The sequence below is a fragment of the Archocentrus centrarchus genome, chromosome 8, assembly GCF_007364275.1.
Source record: "Archocentrus centrarchus isolate MPI-CPG fArcCen1 chromosome 8, fArcCen1, whole genome shotgun sequence".
Classification (NCBI taxonomy): Eukaryota; Metazoa; Chordata; class Actinopteri; order Cichliformes; family Cichlidae; genus Archocentrus; species Archocentrus centrarchus.
The window spans coordinates 9,104,026-9,124,942 of record NC_044353.1 but is presented as its reverse complement, the minus strand read 5'-3'; the positions used below and the strand labels follow the sequence as shown (position 1 = coordinate 9,124,942).

The window sequence follows — 20,917 nt, the reverse complement described above, 5'->3', positions numbered from 1 at the left end:
TTACAGGACTCCACTGAAGGGTGTGTGGGATTGGAGATACAGATCACTGTGGGCGGCAGGAGAATAAGATAAACAATGATAAAAACTAGACACATAATGCTTTGCAAAACACATAAAGTTAAACTATGAGAAACTGTGAGATAACAGGAGTTAATATGATTGAGTTATAAGTTGGGGGAAGCCAGGGTAAGGGAATGGGTAAACACGTTCATTCCTCTGGGCAGAAACCCATCTATAAAAACAGGAACTCCGGCCAAACAAATATGGTAAAACCAGATGTAAGGCAGTGTTGTGACCAGGCTGGGTTTGGATGGGAAGGACCGGATGTTTGACAGACATTTCATCTTTTTGCAGGTGTTCGAGAAGCACAGTGGACTTATTAAATAGTAACTTGCTGGGTTTGCCAAAGCAAACAGGAAGCAGTGGGCAGAGTTTCACTGCGATTGGTCACTGAAGTTTGATTTGTGACGGTGACAAAGAATGCAAAACAGAGAAGGAAATGGACAGGGTGAATTTCAGAGTACCAAGGAAAGGGTGTACGTGAGTGACAGCATGTTAATGACATGAGAAGGAGGTTTCTGATAGAAAATGCTGTGAAATGTTTCCAAGCCATAATTTGTGAAGCATTAGAAGTAATCATCATATTCCTACTCTCTAAGAAAGAAAGACAGAGTAATATCTGTACACATTCCCAAAGGCTGGATCAAATACCAACGGGCTATGATCACTGAAGGACTGATTTATAGTTATCCCGCTATTGTAAAATACATAAGTTCATTACTTAGAAAGCCTGTTTCATTGGACACATTTTGTATTACAGCAGTCATACAGTGTGGAGTGTAGGCTGTGGTGCTGCTAGTTGGGCAACAAGCTGTTTTCTATGGCTATTTGTCAACTAGAGCCATCCAGTGGTGCTTTGAGGTAATCTGAATAGAGCAAAAAGAAATCAAGCGGGCTTTCGGCAGAGACACTGGCCATTCATTCTCAGGATTTTCTTGTTAGAATTTTTCAGAGCAGCTAAGAATGAATAAACAGGATGCGGGCTGCTTGTACAAGATCCCAAAACATCTCTGATTAGTGCTCTGGTAAGAAAATGTCACATTTTACAACAAAGTCAACGAGACTTGGCCTTTTTGAGTGATCTTATTATCAAACTATACATGTCTGACCATGTAAGAGTTGACTTTATAAGTCTGAAATTAATCAGAAGCTTCTTTGTGCTATACATTATTTCCCAAGTGGTCGCCACAGTGGGTGGATCTAAATGTTTGATTTGAGGTTTATATCTTAGACCATGATGAAAGAACGTGGTTATGTTGAGCAGATGGAGCAGCTAGTTTATTTATATAGTGCTATCCAAATTCCAAACTACCTGACTGTGTAGCATTTGTATAGTGCTACACATTACTCAATACTCGATACCATTTTTATACCACAAAGTGGGAAAATGACAAAAAAAACAAAGTTAAGACAGTTTAAAAAATAAAGATTAGAACAATACATACATCTATAAAAACAGTAAGTTTAAGTTGTCTGATGTAGAGCAAAAAAAAAAAAAAATGCAGTAACATAACTGTAAGATAGATAGATAGATAGATAGATATTAACCTCACAGACTGGCAGGATTATGACATTTATGATAACTGCTTCATACTTCCATGCTGTTGAAATTGGAGCTTTACTGTCTTCTCAAAGTCCCTCATAGAGTGTTGTTCAGTAAACCTGAATTACTTCAGCTGCTAGTGTGTGCCTGCCTGTCTGCAGCTGTGCTGTGTGAAGGTTTGTATTAGCTGGAGGAGGTGAAGATGGTACTCTTGGCATGGACACTATTGCAAATGACTATCTAATCTGTAACCACACATTGTCCACATAAACATGATGGCTACAACATGATTGCAACTAATCTTGCTCTGTTTCACATCCTTTGTGGCCAACACATTGCTCTGGATGCAAGACTAGGTGGGGGAAATGGGTGTAACAGAGGAGATGCTGAGTCTTTAGTTAAAAAACAGAAGATAACAACAGCAGCTTTTTTTTTGTTGTTTTTCTTTCAAGCAAGTGAAAAGAAGCAGACGAGCTGATGCACAGGGTCACATGAGCCATGAGCTAAGTCATTAAGGCCATATGGGTCAAGATGTGAGGGGGCGGTGAATCACCTTCGAAGGGATCTCAAGACACCGTGGCCTTCCCTGTGTTGGAAGTTGCAGCTTTCTTGAACATTGGTAACCAATTTGAAAATGCAAGTGGCTAATGGGATTTTTCAAATTAAAGGCTCCAGAGGGGCAAAACACTGTTTAGTGCTTGTGTCCACTTTTAAAAGATTTTCCAGTCATCTGCTGCACTATATAGGGAGTTTTCTTGCCTTTAAATGTTTGGATTGGATCAAGTGTTTCCTGCTCCTTTTGCGAGTCTCACTTAGTCCTAGTGCTAAGAGGGTGATGTCTCGTTCTCTCAATCTTGGTGATTGCTATGGTTTTAGATAGCTTTCGTGTTAAGATACATACTAATATCAGGGGGAAAATGCTCTGAAAGTTTTTTTTTTTTAATCAAAAAAGTAGAAGTTTGGTTATATAGAAAACAGAAAACAGTGTAGAACTCAGTGAAGCAAAATCTAAACAAGGACATTAATGATTACATAGTTTTAAATAAGGAATCTTAACTTAATCATAACAATCCGTTTTACTTGTGATTTTTTTTTATCTTTTAAATTTTCTCTGTCATGTTTCCCTGCCTAGCCCGACATCATCTCACTACTAGTATCCCTCTGCTTAATAAACCCGGCCAGCATTTAAGCAACATCATGTGAGATTAAAAGAAGAGCAGCCTATTATCATGATAATTATTATTTTTGACCGTGAACAGACCGCAAACACAACCCGTTTCTATAGAAACGCTGTAAATACGGAAGCTCGCGAAGTCAATCGGAGCCGAAACGCGAAGGCTGGTAGTAGCAGCTGGAGGCCACGGGTGGACGGTGTCTGACGTGGACAGTGTCAGCACTTCGAGTCAAAAACATAAGCCACGGGAGCAAAAATTCCCCCTGTTCTCTGTAAACTCCTGCTGGTTTCACTGAGCACAGCAGAATGAGTCTGGATAAGGCGAAGCTGTGTGATTCACTGTTAACCTGGGTAAGTTTGATACCAGCGAGATTTTCGAGTAAGGCTAACCGCCTGCTAAGGTGTCAGCAGGCGGTAGCAATTAAGGAGACCTGCGGCTGTATTTTTATTTTTTTTTTTGGAAGTTGTGGGCTCACATTGCTCAATAAGTGTCAGCTTTACTCACTTAGTAAATTAAACAGTAGGTGCTTTAAGTTATAAGCTGACTGTCGCTAGCCAGCAGAGCTAATTGGCTAGGTAAACACATTGGAAGTTTGCTCCTGGTGGTCTGCGTTATCTGTTGTCCATGTTAGCAAACTGACTGCCCTGTCAGCAAATTAAGTGCCAGAAAAAAACAAAAAAACAAATAGCTTAGTGTAAGCTAAAAGGCCTACGCAGTAACGTTATGCTATCCAGAACAATCACGTTATTTTCTAGCTCAGGGCAAATCCACCTGTTTGGCACCTTTCTATAAAGAGGTTGAACTAATCTGAGACACCAACTAATAATAGCATGCTAAGCGGGGCTGTAATCCCCTGCAAGTTCTTAGTTTTTCTCATTTATGTATAGAAAGACCGAACGCCTTCACACAAAATCCCCATAAAATCCCCACTCATTTCTTTATTTGCTTCAAAGGACCCAGACTTTTTTGTAATTTTTCAAGTTGTCTTGAGAAATAGTTCTCCAGGCTTTCTGAAGGTCTTTCAAAAATCGTCTTTGGACATCGGCTGCTTTTTCACTTATTCTCAGTCTAGTCCTTGTACCTGCTTATGTTCAGAGGATTTTTTTTTTTTTTTTTGTTAAGCCTTTTAACACTGACCAATTCATGTACAGACATAAAAAGGCACCTAACTCAAGGGATGAACCAGTGTTGTCTACACATAATAGCCAACTTAGCAAAGAACCCATTTTAAATTGTATCTTTAAACACTTTGTTACTAACAGCTGCATAACTTGTTCCCATTTCTTTAGTTGACTGTAGATGGTAACAGTTTGAGAGGCTTAAAATGTTACTTTTTTGCATGAACAAGGTGATTCCCAAAGAACTATTAGCTAAAAATTTCTGTATCTCGGCATGGTGTCCAGTGTGTTCTTAAAAAAATAAGCAAACTGGACAAGTTGAGGACAAAACATGTCAAGTCTAACAAAACTACAGCAGAGGAGCAGTATATGAAAGTTATGTCCTTAAGTAATAGGAAAAATTAGATGCATTTGGACCTTCAGCGGATCCATCTACTGTTCACTGAAGCCTCATCAGAAATGGTCTCAGTGGAAGGGTGGCTGTCTAGAAGCCATTCTTAAGGACAGGAAACAGGGAGAAAAGGCTGAGGTATGCCACATTACACAAGAACTGGACTGAAAATCAGTGGCAACAGGTCTGATGGAGTTATGGATCCAAATTTGGAAATTTTAGTCACAGTTATTATATAAAGGGGAGGTCAGGAGAGAGGTACAACAGTGAGTGTCTACAGCCAACTACAGGCTCTATCATGGTTTGAGGCAGCATATCAGCTAGTGGTGTTGGAGATCTTGTAACAGTTGGTCAAATTATGAATACAGAGAAATATCCACCATGCAATACCATCTGGAAAGCATCTGATTGGCAAGAGCTTCATTTTTCAACATGAGAATGATCCCAAACACATTGCCAGTGCAGTAAAATCATACCTGGATAGAAAAACGCACAATGGAATACAATCAGTCATGCATTGGCCTCCCCAGAGCCCGGACCTCAACATTATTGAAGCAGAACAAAGTCCAGCCAACATCCAAAGAAGAGCTTTAAATTTATTTTTGCAGATGTTTCAATAAATTGCTGCACATTTTTTTCCCATTTTCCTAGCAAGATATAAAGAAATGAGTGTTGGTGCACAATTTTTGTACAGTACTGTATAATGGTTATTTCATATAGTAATGTTTTCACCCTGGTTCAGTTTAATCTAATGTTGCTGTGCGTCTTTGAAAGGTTACTTTCATTTATGACCAACTCGTAATGTCTTCATTCTCAGTTACAGACATTTCAGGTGCCATCATGCAACAGCAAGCACGACCTAACAAGCGGAGTGGCCATTGCACACGTACTGCACAGAATGTAAGCACAAGTAGTTGATGATCAGTGTGTTGTTTTGATTAACTGAAAATGAGCTCATTGGCAGTGGCTTGTGGAAATTGATTCAGAACATATTCACTGAAATTTGCTTATCTGTGTAATTTGCAGTAAATTGTGTTTTGGATTGCAGAAGTCTATTATCTATGCAAAGTTTAACCAGTTATATAGTAAACGTTACCCAGCTCTGGCTTTGGTCCAACCTCAGCCATAGGTGTGATTATTTTTTTTTTTCTTGAGTAAACTGATCTATGCAGACTTAATCACATCAGCCTCTTGCAAAATACGCATTTGGTAAACAGAATTTGGATCAGCCCCATTTTAGCTTTAGCTGCTTCTTCATCGTTAATCCCACGCGATATGTAGCTTTTAATGAATAGTTTTGCTTTGTCATTGTGCCTGAAGGGACAGAAGCACAGGGGCTCATTGCCCTGTGGCCTTGTGTTAATCTCAGAGTCCAGAGATGTCATCATTACAGTTCTCTCTCTCTCTCTCATGAACAGAGACCCTTCTTGGTTTAATGAGACATGGCTTGGCAGGATCAAGGAGGAGAGCGGGGCCAACTGGCGCCTCAAGGTAATTTGTGAAACAGCAGGATATGAAAGAACACCCTGTAGTTATCTAGAGTGACTAAAATCACAAAGTTTTTTCTTTTTATTCTTCTCCTTGATCAATAAAAGGTTTAGATTATAATTCTGTTTCTTTCTTTCAGGTCAGCAACTTGAAAAAGATTCTCAAAAGCATGCTGGAATATTATCACGATGTAAGAAATTTTTACAAATTTTACTTCTTTGCCATTTTTAGCGCACCACTTGGCTCAAGCCTAATGTCTCACCTTTCTCTTTCATGAACAGGTGCTCGGTCACCAGGTGTCTGATGAGCATTTGCCAGACGTGAACCTTATAGGGGAGATGGGTGACGTCACAGAACTGGGAAAGCTGGTACAGCTCGTATTGGGTTGTGCAGTCAGCTGTGAAAAGAAACAAGGTAGGCCTGGTCCACATATACACAAGTACTTCTGTTCTGCTTTCATTAAAAAATGCTTTTGTTTTTTTTTTTTTTTGTTTGTTTGTTTTTAAGCAATCACTGTTTAAAAAATATTTGTTCACATGAAAACACAAACCATTCATGGTTTTTATATGATGTCACATCATTTAGAAGTGCCTACATGGAGGTCTAAACAAGGCTTCCTTCTGCAGTCTCCCAGTTTCTTTTACCATCTTTGTTTATCCGGCAACTTTAGTTAATGACTAGTTATTTGCTTTGCACACAACTGCTAGCAAAGCAGAGAACACAATATCATGGTGGCCAGATGGCACCAGTCTGTCCTTCTCTACAGGTAGACACATTTCTTGATTGTTTTTTTGGAAGTGGTATTTAAATTAAAATATTGTTTATAAAAAAAAAAAAAAAAACAAAGGGAAAAAAAAAAAAAAAGCCAAATGAACCGCTTGAAAATTGAACAATTACACTTCATTAGGAGGCGTGGCTGCCAGTTAACTACTGTACATGGCAACTGAGTTGAAGCTCAAGATTCAAGGGAGCTAGAAATGGCAGTCTGGTTTTTAGTGCTTATGTTATTTAACATTATGCAGCTCTGTTTAAAAAAAAAAAAAAAAAAAAAAACTAAGTCCACCCTCACTGCTTCCATAGGAATTAACAGGGAAAGTCTCAGCCAGATGCTGCTAATCAAATGCACTTGATTAATTAATCTTTATTGAGTGTGAGAACCGCTATTAAAGCAGACGTTTTGGCAGTTTGCTGGTCTGGAGCATTCAGGTGTGTGTTAATACAAGTGGACATCCCAGCAAATTCAGGCTCCAGGGTCGGACCATTCAGTGCTCAGAAAAACTGTAAAAACAAAGAACTCAAGACCTAAATCCCAGACTCTACGGGCCTCAGTTAGCATGTTAAAGTTTATCACAGTACAAATAGAAAAATGAAGGGTTGGAAGAGAAAGTTCTAAATAAAAATATCACAGCTTAGGTTTGCAAAGTTGCGCCTGATCAAACCACAAGACATCTGGAACAATGCCCTGGTCTGGAGATGTTTGGCTATAATGCAGAGTGTAGTTTTTATAGAATGCCAACCATAGCATGTCAACACCAACACCTCATACCAACTGTCAAGCACTATGGTGGAGGGGTGATGATTTGAGCTTGTTTTATAACTATAAGACCTGGGCACCTTGCAGTCATTCTGTCAGCCATGAACTCTGAATACCAGAGTATTCTAGAGTTAAATGTGAGGCCATCTGTCTGACAGCTAACACTTAGCTGAAAATAAATCATGCAAAAGGACAAAGATCCCAAGCACAGTAGCAAATCTAAAGCAGAATGGCTAAGAAAGAAAAGGATAAAGGTTTTGCAATGGCCCAACGTCCAGACCTCAACCTGATTGAAATGCTGCATCAACAAATGCCTGCAAACTTCAATAAACTGAATCAATGAATGTAAAGAAGAGTGGGCCAAAATTCCTCTACAACAATGTGAAAACTGATAAAGATATACATAAAATGATTAAAGTTACTGCTGTTAAATATGGTTCTATAAGTTATTGATTCATAGGGTGTACTTAGTTTTTCACAGGGCTACAGAGAGTCCTCTGAAACCTTTAACAGGACTCTTTTAATCATTCAGACGTATCATTAAGTATGTCACAATGTTTTGTGACATACTAAACAATCCGTACAGGATAGTTGTTTTAAGCTGGCTCATTAGTTACCACCTTTTCTTTGAAAATCGCCTCACAAACAGCAGAATTATCGACCCATCCGCATGTGTGCCATTTTTACACTTAAATCCAGGCAGCAGTGACGGGTAGAGGTTCTCTCCCAATCAGAGCAGTACTCCTTTATTACAAAGAGAACTTATTGGTCAGAAGGTGGCCAGTCTCTTAACTTTAACATAACCTTCTCTGAAGCAGCACCACCTTGATAACACTGAAAATGCAGGTTTAAACAAGGGTCATGTAGCACAGGCCTCAAGCAGGGATTTGGGGCGCCTGGGTGGCTTAGTGGTGAAGCCGGCGACCACATACAAATACGGCGTTACGGTGCAGGTTTGCGTCCCGGCCCGTCGCCAATTTGCCTGCGTGTCTTCCCCTGTATCTTTCCCCCATTTTCCTGTCTCTCTCCACTGCTAACAAAAGCCACTGTGGTCAAAAATGCAAAAAAAAAAAAAAGCAGGGATTTGTAGTTTTTCACTAACTCAAATATAACTACAAGTGCTGAATGCCTTATCACAAATACCCAGAACTTGCAACAACATGAAAATGTTGAGCTTAGGTTTTAGAGTCGGTCCGGATCTTGATCCAGTAGTTTTTGTTTGAAGGATTCTTTGCCATTATGAAATGGGCAGTGTTAGACATTTTGCATCATGTACACGTATATATCTAATTAAATTGGGGATAACGAGGGAGGCGCCTTGGCATTCTCCAAAACATAATCTAATTTAGATTCATGCATAGTGGAAGGAATTTTCAGTATTTGGGGAGGTATGCAGTCTGATTGCTCTTTCTCTTGGAGCAGTTGTTTTGCTCTCCAGGGCTCTGCAACAGGCACATAACTGAAATCTTTTGTTTGAGCTGTAGTCAGAAATGATGCTAAATCAGCAGGTGGACCCTTCTTCTTTTTGTTTTTATGGTAGATTATAATACAGACTCACACACACTCTGACTTTAGAGCAGACAAAAAAAAGGTCTCAGTTTTGCTTCAAACTAAGAATCCTTAGGTCCATCTTTAGTCTTGTGAAATTGTGTTTGCATGTGGATTCAGTCAAGGCCTGACAGTTGATAAACTGTTGACAGGCTGTTTTCCCATTACCAATAACAGTTCATAAAACAAAAAAAAATAAAATGATCAGGTCAGTGTTACTGAAAAGTCAACAAAATGAGGCCTCGTTCACTGCAAATGGACACAGTCGTTTGACTTTAAGGGGAGTTTGTGTGTGTGTGTGTGTGTGTGTGCGTGTGTGTGTGTGTGTGTGTGTGTGTGTGTGTGTGTGTGTGTGTGCGCGTGTGTGTGTGTGTGTGTGTGTATGTATTAATCTGTATTTGGCTGAGACTTCACTAGTTTTTGTTATCTCCTAAACACAGAGCAAATCCAGCAGATAATGACACTTGAGGAATCTGTCCAGCATGTTGTGATGACAGCCATTCAGGAAGTGAGTGAGCCTCTTTTCTTATCCTCTTGGTTCCCCCTGCTTTGCATTAATCCAACTCTTAGTCACGGTTAATTTAAAATCAAAGAAGTCTGGAGAAACATAAGGGTAAACAAAAACCCCTACCCCTGTGCTATTACAAGGATGCGTTTAGTCTTTATCAGCGCCAATAGGACTGTAAAAACCTGGATCATGTTCCAGGTTTTTGCCAAACAAGGTTATTCAGAGTACCTAATAAATCTGCCTTTGGCAAAAGACTGTTGTTTTATTTTCCCTGTGGTTGAATTCACTGACTCACCTTCCTGTTTTGTTTTAGCTCTTATCGAAGGAACCTTCATCTGAACCAGGAAGCCCAGAGACCTACGGGGATTTTGACTATCAGGTAAAAACCCCTCTGTATACTTGTTTTACTCAGATTTGCTACATCCTCTGTTTGTTTACTCCCCCCCCTGCTTTAATCAGTGTGAAATATCCTCTGTCTTCACATCCTTTATTTGCAGTCCAGGAAGTATTATTTTCTGAGTGAGGAGGCAGACGAGAAGGAGGACCTGAGCCAGCGCTGTCGAGACCTTGAACATCAGGTTGGTTTTCTGAACATGGTTTTGATCCTACTTGGCAAACAGTTCCTAAGACTTTAAAGATATAATCCCTGTGTTGCTAGTTTGTCAAAAAAAAAAATACAACACAGGGATTTTAGAGCTCATATTGGTTCAATAGATAATAATTATTTTGTTGCACAAGCATCATTCATTGTTCTCACAGGAGTTCGAGCAATAACCATGATTGGGTACAGCTGTGTATTACAAAAACTATAAAACACTAATGTTCGAGTCCACCAATACATGTTGGACTATATTTATTCCCTTAATTACTGTATATTTCAATATTTTCTAAGTTTTTATGACTCCCACCTTGGCCAGAGAGGAGTACTATGAAGTAAGATTATTGGATCAGTGAGGTATGTTGAGCTTTAAAGTCAGTGTTTTCAGACTCATGAAAGTGGCTCTCTTTGTACCTGGCTACATCACGCTGGTTCACAGTTTGGGTTTAAGAGGACCACATTTTCACTTAATTCCGGCATGCTTTAAGTGCAATTTAGAATACAGTTTATATGCATGAATTTGCAAGATTGAGTCTTCTGCAGCATTTTTGTCTTTGACTTTGCAGCATCAGTGCTGCATTTTTACGGTTTGCTGTTTTTATAGATCTCTATCCTCCATTCTTCTGATAATGTCTCTGATTGGAGTAGGTGGCGCACAATTCTTCTGTGTATTCTCATTCTGTGCAGTAGAATAATAAAATGGCATGTCAGACTCTTCCTTTTTTTTTTTTTCTTTTGTGAGCATGCACCGATCCTGAGAAGAAAGCCGCGCTTAAAGAAAGTTGATAACCGTGCCTGTTACTGCTGTGTGGGGTTTCAGGTTTAGGTCAAGCCAGCTAACAGAAAGAAAACCCGGCTATATTGAACTTGCTTCATAGTACACCCCTCAGTTCTTGCTTGTAAATGACATGTTGATCTCAGTGGGAGTGTAACACAGACTAGATACTGCTGGGAAACGAAAACTGGTTTGATTGCATGAAAATCTTGAGGATTATAAATTTAAGATGGGTCTTGGGTTTGTTTTATCTAACTTTTTACCACTGAGCTGTTGACACTGAAATCTGAAAAGACAATCAAATGCTATTTCATCTGTCAGTCAGATTTGTAGACACTCAGAGGTCTAGTTTTGCTGTGCTTTTTAGAAACGGCATGCTGAGCGTGTGTGCCTGCAACCTTTGTGCTCTGGCCTTTTATTGATTACCCTGCCAAAGACTGTTTGTGTTCCCTTGACTTGTTTTTGCACCACTGACTGTAAACGGACTAATTTAGGTTTTTTAAAGAGGATCCCAGTCGATAGTTGCATAACATAAAGATAAAACTGACACATTGCCTTTGGAAGGAGCAGTAGCCAACTATAATTTGTACTGATCCCAGCCCACCTGTTTGTTTACTTACTCAGCCCACACGTTAGGGATTAGTCATTTGTGTTGTTTTGAAAGCTATTTACTGTTGCTGGTTTGGTGCTAAAGCATGCAATCTGTCCTTAAAGTTCAGTGTAGGATTTTGCTGTATTCAGACTGGAACGATATCCTGCAGGTAAGTATGCGCTCCTCTCCCTTAATATTGGAATGCAAGCTTGTCTATCAGCTCGGATCAGTCTGACACAAATATTTAAAAATAATGCAACTCTAAACTACAGCCGGCCCTTTCCTCAAACTGAATACCTTCATTACCCTGGATTTAGATCTTTTCTCCCTGCCTACTATTAACAGTCCACATGTATTACTTATGGTCCTCCATGAGCTCTGCGGACTTGTCTATTTATACTGTAAGGATCTGCTTTAAACCTCAGGGGTAATGCTAACAACTGCACTACTGAGAAATTTCCATCTGCCTGAGACCATTTCACACCAGCTGACTAACGCACATTTTACAAAAGAGCATGTGATATGACAGCAAAGCATGTGTTCAAGGTTCTCTTTGCACTGAAAGTGGTGAGTTATCACTGTTTATCATGTTTTCCTTCCCAAATATGTTGTCGTTGCACTGTGGCTTTCTTGTATATATTTATGCAGAGTCTGTTTTTGTTTTATATGCTTTTATTGTAATCAGAACCTTTCCTCTGTTGTGCGCATCTGTCTTCTTGTGTCCTATTTTTCATCCCTTTCTACTACTGTGGTTCACCTTCCACCACTTCTCTCTCAGCAGTCCATTGCACACTCGGTCTTTACACCTCTTTTTGCATTGTTTGTGCTCTGTTTCTCTTTCCCACCCCCCTCCGACAGCTGTCGGTGGCTCTGGAGGAGAAGGCGTCCCTACAGGCAGAGACGCGCTCCCTGAAAGAGAAGCTGAGCTCCAGCGACTCTCTGGACGCCTCCACCACTGCCATCACTGGCAAGAAGCTGCTGCTGCTGCAGAGTCAGATGGAGCAGCTTCAGGAGGAAAATTACAGGTACAAGTGGTACACAAATACTTAGGAAAACAACACAGAGCTTCTAATGAATATCTAAGTCATTAACTCTCAAAAAAATGTAGTTGTAGTAGTGTTTCAACACTTGTTAGTAATTTATGAGTCAAATCTATAAAGACATGTAAATCAGATGCCAGTGAGTCAGCTGTTCTTTTCAGTATCTCGCAAAAAGCCAATCCTGTCATAAACCACTGTATGTCTCAGACTGGAGAACAGCAGAGATGACATGCGTGTGCGGGCAGAGATACTGGAGCGTGAGGTGGCCGAGCTGCAGCTACGGAACGAAGAGCTGACCAGCCTGGCGCAGGAGGCCCAGGCCCTCAAGGATGAGATGGACATCCTCAGGTGAGAGCAGGTCCAGCACTCTTAGAAATCTCACCAGATCAAGTTCAGTTAATCACAGAAACGAGCGAATTATGCTATGATTATTATGTAAGGAGTTGCGCGGGCCCTTTTGCAAGCTCACAAGTTTGTACTGAACAAAACTGCAGAAACTTGCCCTTTGTGGGTGGTTAGCCACGTGGACACAGTTTGTGTTCATGCTTTGCGGGCTTTTTTGGAATGCATTTCATTCACAATTTACCCTTAAGTGTTTTACATATAAAGCTTTTCCTTGTGTCAAAACAGGAAATTGTAAACATTGGCTAACAGCCTCTGCTGAGCTACTACTTCAGAAACTGTGAATAAAACAACTACCAAAGCCAAAAATCAAAAGATCCTGCTAACAAATATTGTAGTGTAGTGCAGGGTGCGATGTGCCTTTTCTTACACGGCCATCATTTTGGTGCTGTAAGTACTATGTTTAAGCACCATGTTTCCTCCAGTTTAATTAATATTTTCAGGAATGGAAGTTTCTTGGCTTCTTTAAATTGACGACCCCACATTTAAAGATTGTGGATATCAAACACTTTGAGCAGGTTTGATCCTGAGTCCAAAAGTACTGAGACACATACTGATATGTTGTTGGTAGACTTTCAGTATCAAAAATGTTGAATATGACAAGCCTTTTCCTTTAAGTAGTAGTTCATCTATTATCAGTTTGCACTAACAGAAGCAACCCCCATGCTGCCCACACACAGATGTCCATTCAGCTCCTCTATTTGACATCTGTGTTGATAATACAAATTTCATGCATTGACACCGGCTTGCGTCAGAGTACACATCTACATGGAAGCATTGTGTTAAGTATAACTCATATTCCTCTGCCGGTACTTGATGCCTCCCACACTCTCCTTTCCTCCCCCTCAGGCACTCGTCTGACCGGGTGAACCAGCTTGAGGCAATGGTGGAGACATACAAAAGGAAGCTGGAGGACCTGGGAGACCTGCGCAGACAAGTGCGCCTCCTGGAAGAGCGCAACACCGTGTACATGCAGCGCACCTGCGAGCTGGAGGAGGAGCTCCGCAGAGCCAACGCTGTCCGCAGTCAGCTGGACACCTACAAGAGACAGGCAAGCCGTGGGCTGGCAGGAGGAGGAGGGAGGGTGATGCTTGTTCTACTGTTGTGCCATCCAAGTGATGTTAAACACAGTCTGGCTCGTACACGTGTTTTGGAAAGCCTTTTTTTATAGAGCGCTCTGGCAGACTGTACGCTCTCTGACTTGCAGGCTCATGAGCTTCACACCAAGCACTCAGCAGAGGCCATGAAAGCTGAGAAGTGGCAGTTTGAGTACAAGAACCTTCACGACAAGTACGACGCCCTGCTGAAGGAGAAAGAAGTGAGTTGGGGAACATTTCCATGAAACTTAAATAAAAATTTTAAAAAGCAGTTATTGTAGGAGGAAAAATGCGCATATCGTCTACAGAGTGATTTCTGCACACTGAGGCCCTATTGTTTTCTCTCTTGGTGTAGTAATAGTTTTTATTTCAGTGATGACAAATATTGTTTAGATCAGCATTTGTTGTGAAGATTATAAGACGCACTTGCCTACATGGCGGATTGTTGCCAGGCAGATACTGTACTATTCTTCAGCAGACTCCCACATCCTGTGTCAATTCTAGTAGCTTCTACAGTCTCTCAAAGGGTGATTAATTTTCTCGCTTATTTGTGGGTGTAATTAAGAAATGTGCTAATATGACGTGCACATTTACATTTGCTCTGTTCCTGTCTGAATTACATCATGTCCAAGTGCAGATATAGAAAACCTGTCGCTCTGCGGGTCTTAAGGCCAGGTCCAAGTGTTTTGCTGTGCTGTGTTTTTCAGCGTCTGATCGCAGAGAGAGACACGCTGCGGGAGACGAATGATGAGCTCAGGTGCGCACAAGTCCAGCAGAGGTGTCTCAGTGGAGCAGGTGAGGTGAAGGCAAAGTTGCAAGATATGCGGGTTTTTTTTTTACTTTTAGTGGGTTGGTTGTTTTGGGGGGTTTTTTCCTCCTTATCACTCTGTTATCAAACAGTAAAGCTATCTCCTTTCATTTTGACGCATAATCAAATTTTCCAGCGCTGTAAAGAAATCTAATTTCTCTGTGCGTTACACCATCAGCTGCATGAACAGCTGATGCAAGGCAGGATGCTTTCATAAAGTTGGTGCCAAGTTACTGTTGCCTTCCTATCGGCGTGAAGCAGAACTCCTCTGACATCAGCAGGCATTGTTATTTTTCCCCAGAGAAACTGCCGCTCACTGGATATTTTCTTTTTACCGGACGACTCCGCCTCTTTGCTATTCGCCGTCTGTCTGTGTGTGCGTGCGTGTGTGTGTGTGTGTGTGTGTGTGTGTGTGTGTGTGTGTGTAGACAGACTCCAGCTCCACGTTAAACTGTGGCAGCATCATCTTCAGTGCTGCTGTTGTGTTGTCAATCTTTTTGTTGAAAAACTGGAGCCTACGCAGACTTAATGTTGTAAAACTTCTTATTCACACATCTGCTCCCAGATCTGTTTCTATTGCAGGTCTGTTTTCAGTCGCTTGGTGACACCTGAGCGCTACAGAGTCGTGGATTTATTTATTTTTTTTTTTAACGAGATGAAAAGTTGCAGCCCAATTTTGAACCAGTCTCCCCAGATATGGTTGCTTGGGGAAAATCCCAGCAGATCAGCAGTTTCTGAAATACTCAGAGCAGCCTGTCTGACACCAGTAACCATGTCACACATTCAAGGTCACTTAAAATCACCTTCCCCCATTCTGACGCTTCAACAGGTCGTCTTAACCATGTCTACATGAATAAATTATCCATTCAAACGTGGAATCTCCTTTCACTGCTACGCTGATGATTGCCAGATCTATGTGCCATTAAAGCAGAAGGGTGGCTTCTCAATAAATCATTCCTTGCATGTCTTGGCTTTGTAATGTACAGTGACTTTAAATTGGCTAGTCAAAATGGTGCAGTAGTGAAGTCTAGCTTCTTTCTCTTAAAGCAGTTGACGTAGGTGAAACCTATCCTCTCTAGTCAGCATCTAGAGACGGTGATTCATGCTTTTATTAAGTCTCGGCTCGATTACTATAACGCACCGTATGTTGGGGTTGTGTTGTTCTACTTTATGTTTACTTTGTGTTTAATGCTTTGGGGTTTGGCTGTTGTAACACAGGAATTCCCCGACTTGAGTTTATCTTCTCTCAGACTGTGTTTCTCTTTGCAGGAGGTTTGTGTGACAGCGGTGACACGGTTGAAAACCTGGCCGCAGAGATCATGCCAACTGAGATCAAGTATGTCTGATATGTACATAGCGATGATTTTTATCCATGACTGAAGGATGTTTTAAGTCTATAACAAACACGCCTTGGAGTAACTATCATTCATGTACCCACTTGTGCCATGTGTACATTCTTTCTAACAGAACCACAAATGTTTATTTTTAGAAATTGAATGTTGGCCTGCCAAATAGCGACACATGGCACATTTGACTTGGGCGTTGGCGGATAGAAGGTTCGGTCATCTCAGACTTCATTTGCAGCTGCCGTTCTCTAACCCATTTATTTCCTACCCCGCTTCTTCACTGCCCCCCCCCCCCCCCCCCCCCCCTTCACCCTCTATTCTCATCCTTGCTGCTCTGACAGGGAGACGGTTGTTCGTCTACAAAGTGAAAACAAGATGCTGTGCGTTCAGGAGGAGACCTACCGACAAAAACTAGTGGAAGTTCAGGCTGAGCTGGAGGAGGCTCAGCGCAGAAAGAATGCCCTAGAAACTCAGAACAGGTAGGTGTGTGTGTGTGTGTGTATGTGTGCGCCTATGTGTGTGCGCGCACTTCTTTCAGCAGTGTTAAATAACCAGTCTGCTTCTAGGCCACCATACTGTGCGTTCCTGGACATTAAGCTGGTTGTTTGGCTGATAGGAGAAGTGATATCTGCCTAAATGTCAACTCACCCTCTGGACTGTGTGTTCAACTGAGCTGTGTGGGCTGGACTGGAGGACAGACAGCAGAAAGCCAGATTGTCCCTCGACTCAGTGTGTGTATGTGTGTGTTTACATGCCTGTGGGCATGTGGACGTGTGGGTGGACTGTGTGTGTACGTTTTGTGTGTGTCCATTGCAACACCAGGCCCAGGGTGTGGGAAGCATCCTCAGCAACAGTACCAGGAGGAGAGGAGTGGAATGAGCATGCTCAGTAGAGCAGTGAATGGCCAGGCGGCACACTCGGTGCCTGCAGCAGATGTACAAGGACCCACATGATACTTTATAAACATCTTCCACCCACAGTAGCAGCAACTTAGTAACTTTGTGTTGCGTCTTTCGCATCTTTTTGCCAAATGCCTCACTTTGGTTTTATGCCTCTCTATAAACCCTTTTCATTCTGCATTCATGGTCTCTCAACCTTTCTTCTCATCCCCATCCTGTGTTTTTCTTGATTTCCTCTTTCCAAGGCTGAACCAGCAGCAGATCTCAGAGCTGCGTTCTCAGATTGAGGAGCTCCAGAAAGCACTCCAGGAGCAGGACAGCAAGAATGAGGATGTGAGTGGAAAGACCGGTTTGCTTCTCATCTGCCCAATTTTGTCGTTACATAACTCTTAACACAATCAAGCTGACAGAATATTGGTACCATATACACAGTGTGCAAGTGACTTTCTTATCAGTTTTACCTGGAAAGAGTGAAATATAAGACATGAGATTAACAAATTCTAACCAATATAACTCGTGTTATTTCTTAAACTTTTTTTTAACTGGCATAGTATTTGTATGGCACACTGAGTATATTGAAAAGATTACTTCTGAATTCACTCTGCTTTTGAGGACTGCATTGTCTGTTCTCCTACTTTTGATACATGTTGTGTGGGAATTTAACCCATGTTTGCTGTGGTGATTCACCGGTAACACCTGCCCCTCTGTCTGTCTCTCTCCGCCTGCCCCCATCGATGAACTCTGCCAAAATCAGGCCATCGTAAGTACGGCCCGCCCTCTCTCCAACTGGCCTATGATTTGACTCTTTGACAGCTTGACTTTCACAGCTTTGTGTGTGTGTGTGTGTGTGTGTGTGTGTGTGTGTGTGTGTGTGTGTGTGTGTGTGTGTGTGTGTGTGTGTCTTTAATAAGTAAGATGAGTTTTAAGTTTTCCTCTTCTTGTTTTTTTCCTCCTTTGAAGTCCTCCTTATTGAAGAAAAAGCTGGAGGAGCACCTGTAAGTATTACACTGCTGCTTCCCAGTATCTGTTTCCCTTCTGGGCTGCAAACAAAAGTGAATTCACACAGTGTTGATGTGTGACTGCTCCAGGGAGAAGCTCCATGAAGCCCACTCAGACCTCCAAAAGAAGAAAGAGGTCATTGATGACCTGGAGCCCAAAGTGGACAGCAACAGTAAGAAATGTCATGTAGATCATATTTTAATGAGATTCAGGTTTGTTCCTCTACTAAACATAAACTTTATTTTCCTCTTAGTGGCCAAGAAGATTGATGAACTCCAGGAGATCCTGCGGAAGAAGGACGAGGACATGAAGCAGATGGAGCAGCGATACAAACGCTACGTGGAGAAGGCGAGAACGGTCAGTCCACCTTCTCAGTGGGTAAAGAAGTACTCCACCTTTTTATTTTTATTCTTTTCTCACTTTTACTGGGGCTGAAGACTATTTAAAGTTTGTTAATGATAAAAATCTGAGGAAAAATTGAAATGAAATCAACAGACTTGCTGGAGAGCTCTTTAAATGAATATCCTTTATGTGCAGGTGATCAAAACCCTGGATCCTAAGCAGCAGCCAGTGACCGTGGCTCCTGAGCTTCAGGCCCTGAAGAACCAGCTGACAGAGAAGGAGAGAAAAATCCAGCATCTGGAGGTATGAACTTCTCACTTTGAGACAAATGTGGTTCTTCCAGCGCTGTAACTGTCACTAATGCATGATGATGTGTTCTTTTTGTAAAGCATGACTATGAGAAGAGCCGAGCCAGACATGACCAAGAGGAGAAACTCATCATTTCTGCTTGGTACAACATGGTGAGCGAGTGTGCAAATACACAAGACATCAGACACAAACTACATCCGCAGCACCTAATCCTTCACTCCTTCATCGTTCTCTTTCCTCTGGCCTGTCTGCCTCAGGGTATGGCGCTGCATCAGAAAATGTCTGGTGAGCGGCTTGGTTCCTCCAACCAAGCCATGTCCTTCCTCGCCCAGCAGAGACAGTCCACCAACGCCAGGAGGGGCCTGACGCGACCCATCCACCCGAGATGAGACATCAAGCCAGGACAGTTAGACTAAAATGAAGCATAGCTAACACAGGGTGATCGGCTTCCTCTGAACTCTGTGTGTCTTTTGCCTTTTTATGCCTTCACTGGATCACTGCACCTCAGAGTTTTTGTCATGCTGCTGCTGCCCCCTGCTGGCTCTTACTGATGTGAGAATATTTATTTTCTCTGTAGGACTCCAGAGCAGAGCGGTACCGCTTTGTTAAAAAGTAGGCGTTCTAGGCCTTAAGAAGAGGTTATACCTCACCTTTTAAGGTGATTTATTTCTCCTGTAGCCTCTGGACTCACTCCTTTATTTTTTTTTTCCCAGCACCTATTTTAAATCTTTTTTTTTTTTTTTTTTTAAAATCTTTTTATGTTACACTATAAGACAGAACTGGAACAAGTTTTGTCAGGTTCCAGTTTATATGTGGTAATGATGAAGTTATTACGTAGATGGAAGATGTACTCTTAAGTGCTAAAGAACAAAGCTGCACAAGCTACCCTTATACCTCCACTACAGCAGATCATCACATTCACTACATCTTGGTTTTATATATTTGAGAATTTGCTTGTAGCTTTTTATTTCTAGCTTAAATTTGAAAGACCTTGAAAAAAATGTAAAAATCATGAGGGTGTGTAACTGCATTAGTCTTGATTTCTTCTGTATTCATTTTGATGTGTTTTTTTTTTTTCCCTCCCTAAATCTTAGATCTGAAAAATGTCTTCTATAAATATTTTCACCATATTTTCACACCAAAGCACTTTCTCTCTAGAAGGGTGGGTTTGTTCAGTGCCTCGCAGACGTCTCCAGTGCTACCCCTTTATAGACGAGACTGAACACTGACATGTTTGCAGTGTCAACACTGTTTTTCTGTCACACTGCAGGTTTGTGCTCATGTCTGGCGATATGACTTTTGTGTAATTTTTTTTTTTTCCTCAGTTTTTTTTTTTTCCTGTGTTGCCTGTAATTTTTTCCCCCTCTAATTCCCATCCATACGGCCCTCGGAGCAGGGGGTCAGATTGTGGGTAGGATCTAACTGCACTCTCCACTTTAAACACAGAAGCTGGGAAACACAATGTTGAGTCCCTGATAATGACACTAAAAAAATGAAAAATGACTCAGCTGATGGCTGTTTGATGCTGCTAGGCGTTGTTTACAGTTGAACTGAGCTGGAAGGAAATGTGGTGTTCAATTGCACTGGAATTTTTCTGTTGACAGGAAATCGACGGCAGATAAAAAAGCCTGAGCGGGTGATACATGGCACATTTGTCAAACACTACGTCTGCCTTCCTTTTACGACCGCCCAGGTTTCCTTTTTAGATGGATCAAGTTATTTTAATGTGTCCCATGTCAGAGCTGCTGTCCTGTGACCTGTACTTGCCTCTAACAGTGTGCTATGATCTACACAGACCAGTCCTGCTGTTGTGTAAACACATTTTTTTTTTCCTTTTTCTTTTTAGTTGATATTTATGGCATATAGTCCATTATCTTTGCTGCACATATGCATGGTGTGAAGGTTTGCATCATGAAATGGTCTATTAGATTATAGCATAATGTACTTGACACAGGGTTAAAAGATTTGTAGTCCTTTCTGTTCTACTTTTGCACTACAAATAAATGGGATCTTAAGTTAAAGACAGCATCTTGTGTTCTCCTTTCTAGTGCATTCAAAGACTCTTCCCACAGTAGTTCCCACTGATTTCAGAATACTCACCCAGAAAGGTCTGAGAAAAACCACCAACCCAGGTTTTATCAGTTCGGGCCTTCTTGTGGGTAGACTTGAATTCCGTCACAGTCTAAAGGCCAAACCGATTAGTCAAACTTCTCACATCCTTTGTGCAACTGTCACAACGGTGAAGGCATTGTTTATCCATCACACCACTTTCCACGAGCATGCCTCAACAAAGTGGCACATTCAGACATGATGAACAACAACAACACAATGCAAAAACAGAGTTT

The 20,917-nt window shown here is 41.4% G+C and overlaps 1 protein-coding gene across 2 annotated transcripts; it reads left to right on the top strand.

The window, feature by feature from the left end:
• The first annotated feature begins 2,923 nt into the window (after positions 1-2,923).
• hook2 (hook microtubule-tethering protein 2) lies at positions 2,924-20,593 on the top strand. 2 transcript variants are annotated; one of them, XM_030735519.1, is made up of 23 exons: positions 2,924-3,128; positions 5,105-5,187; positions 5,706-5,778; positions 5,915-5,965; positions 6,057-6,189; positions 9,298-9,365; positions 9,679-9,744; positions 9,863-9,943; positions 12,189-12,355; positions 12,578-12,718; positions 13,622-13,823; positions 13,980-14,090; positions 14,577-14,664; positions 15,947-16,013; positions 16,365-16,502; positions 17,168-17,255; positions 17,677-17,682; positions 17,883-17,917; positions 18,011-18,093; positions 18,175-18,278; positions 18,459-18,566; positions 18,653-18,724; positions 18,830-20,593. In XM_030735519.1, exons 1-23 carry the CDS (start codon positions 3,084-3,086, stop codon positions 18,959-18,961), a joined length of 2,142 nt encoding a protein of 713 aa, XP_030591379.1. In that variant the 5' UTR covers positions 2,924-3,083; the 3' UTR covers positions 18,962-20,593. The 2 variants fall into 2 exon arrangements, with proteins under 2 accessions (XP_030591379.1, XP_030591380.1); XM_030735520.1 differs by lacking the exon at positions 17,677-17,682.
• The last annotated feature ends 324 nt before the right edge of the window (positions 20,594-20,917 follow it).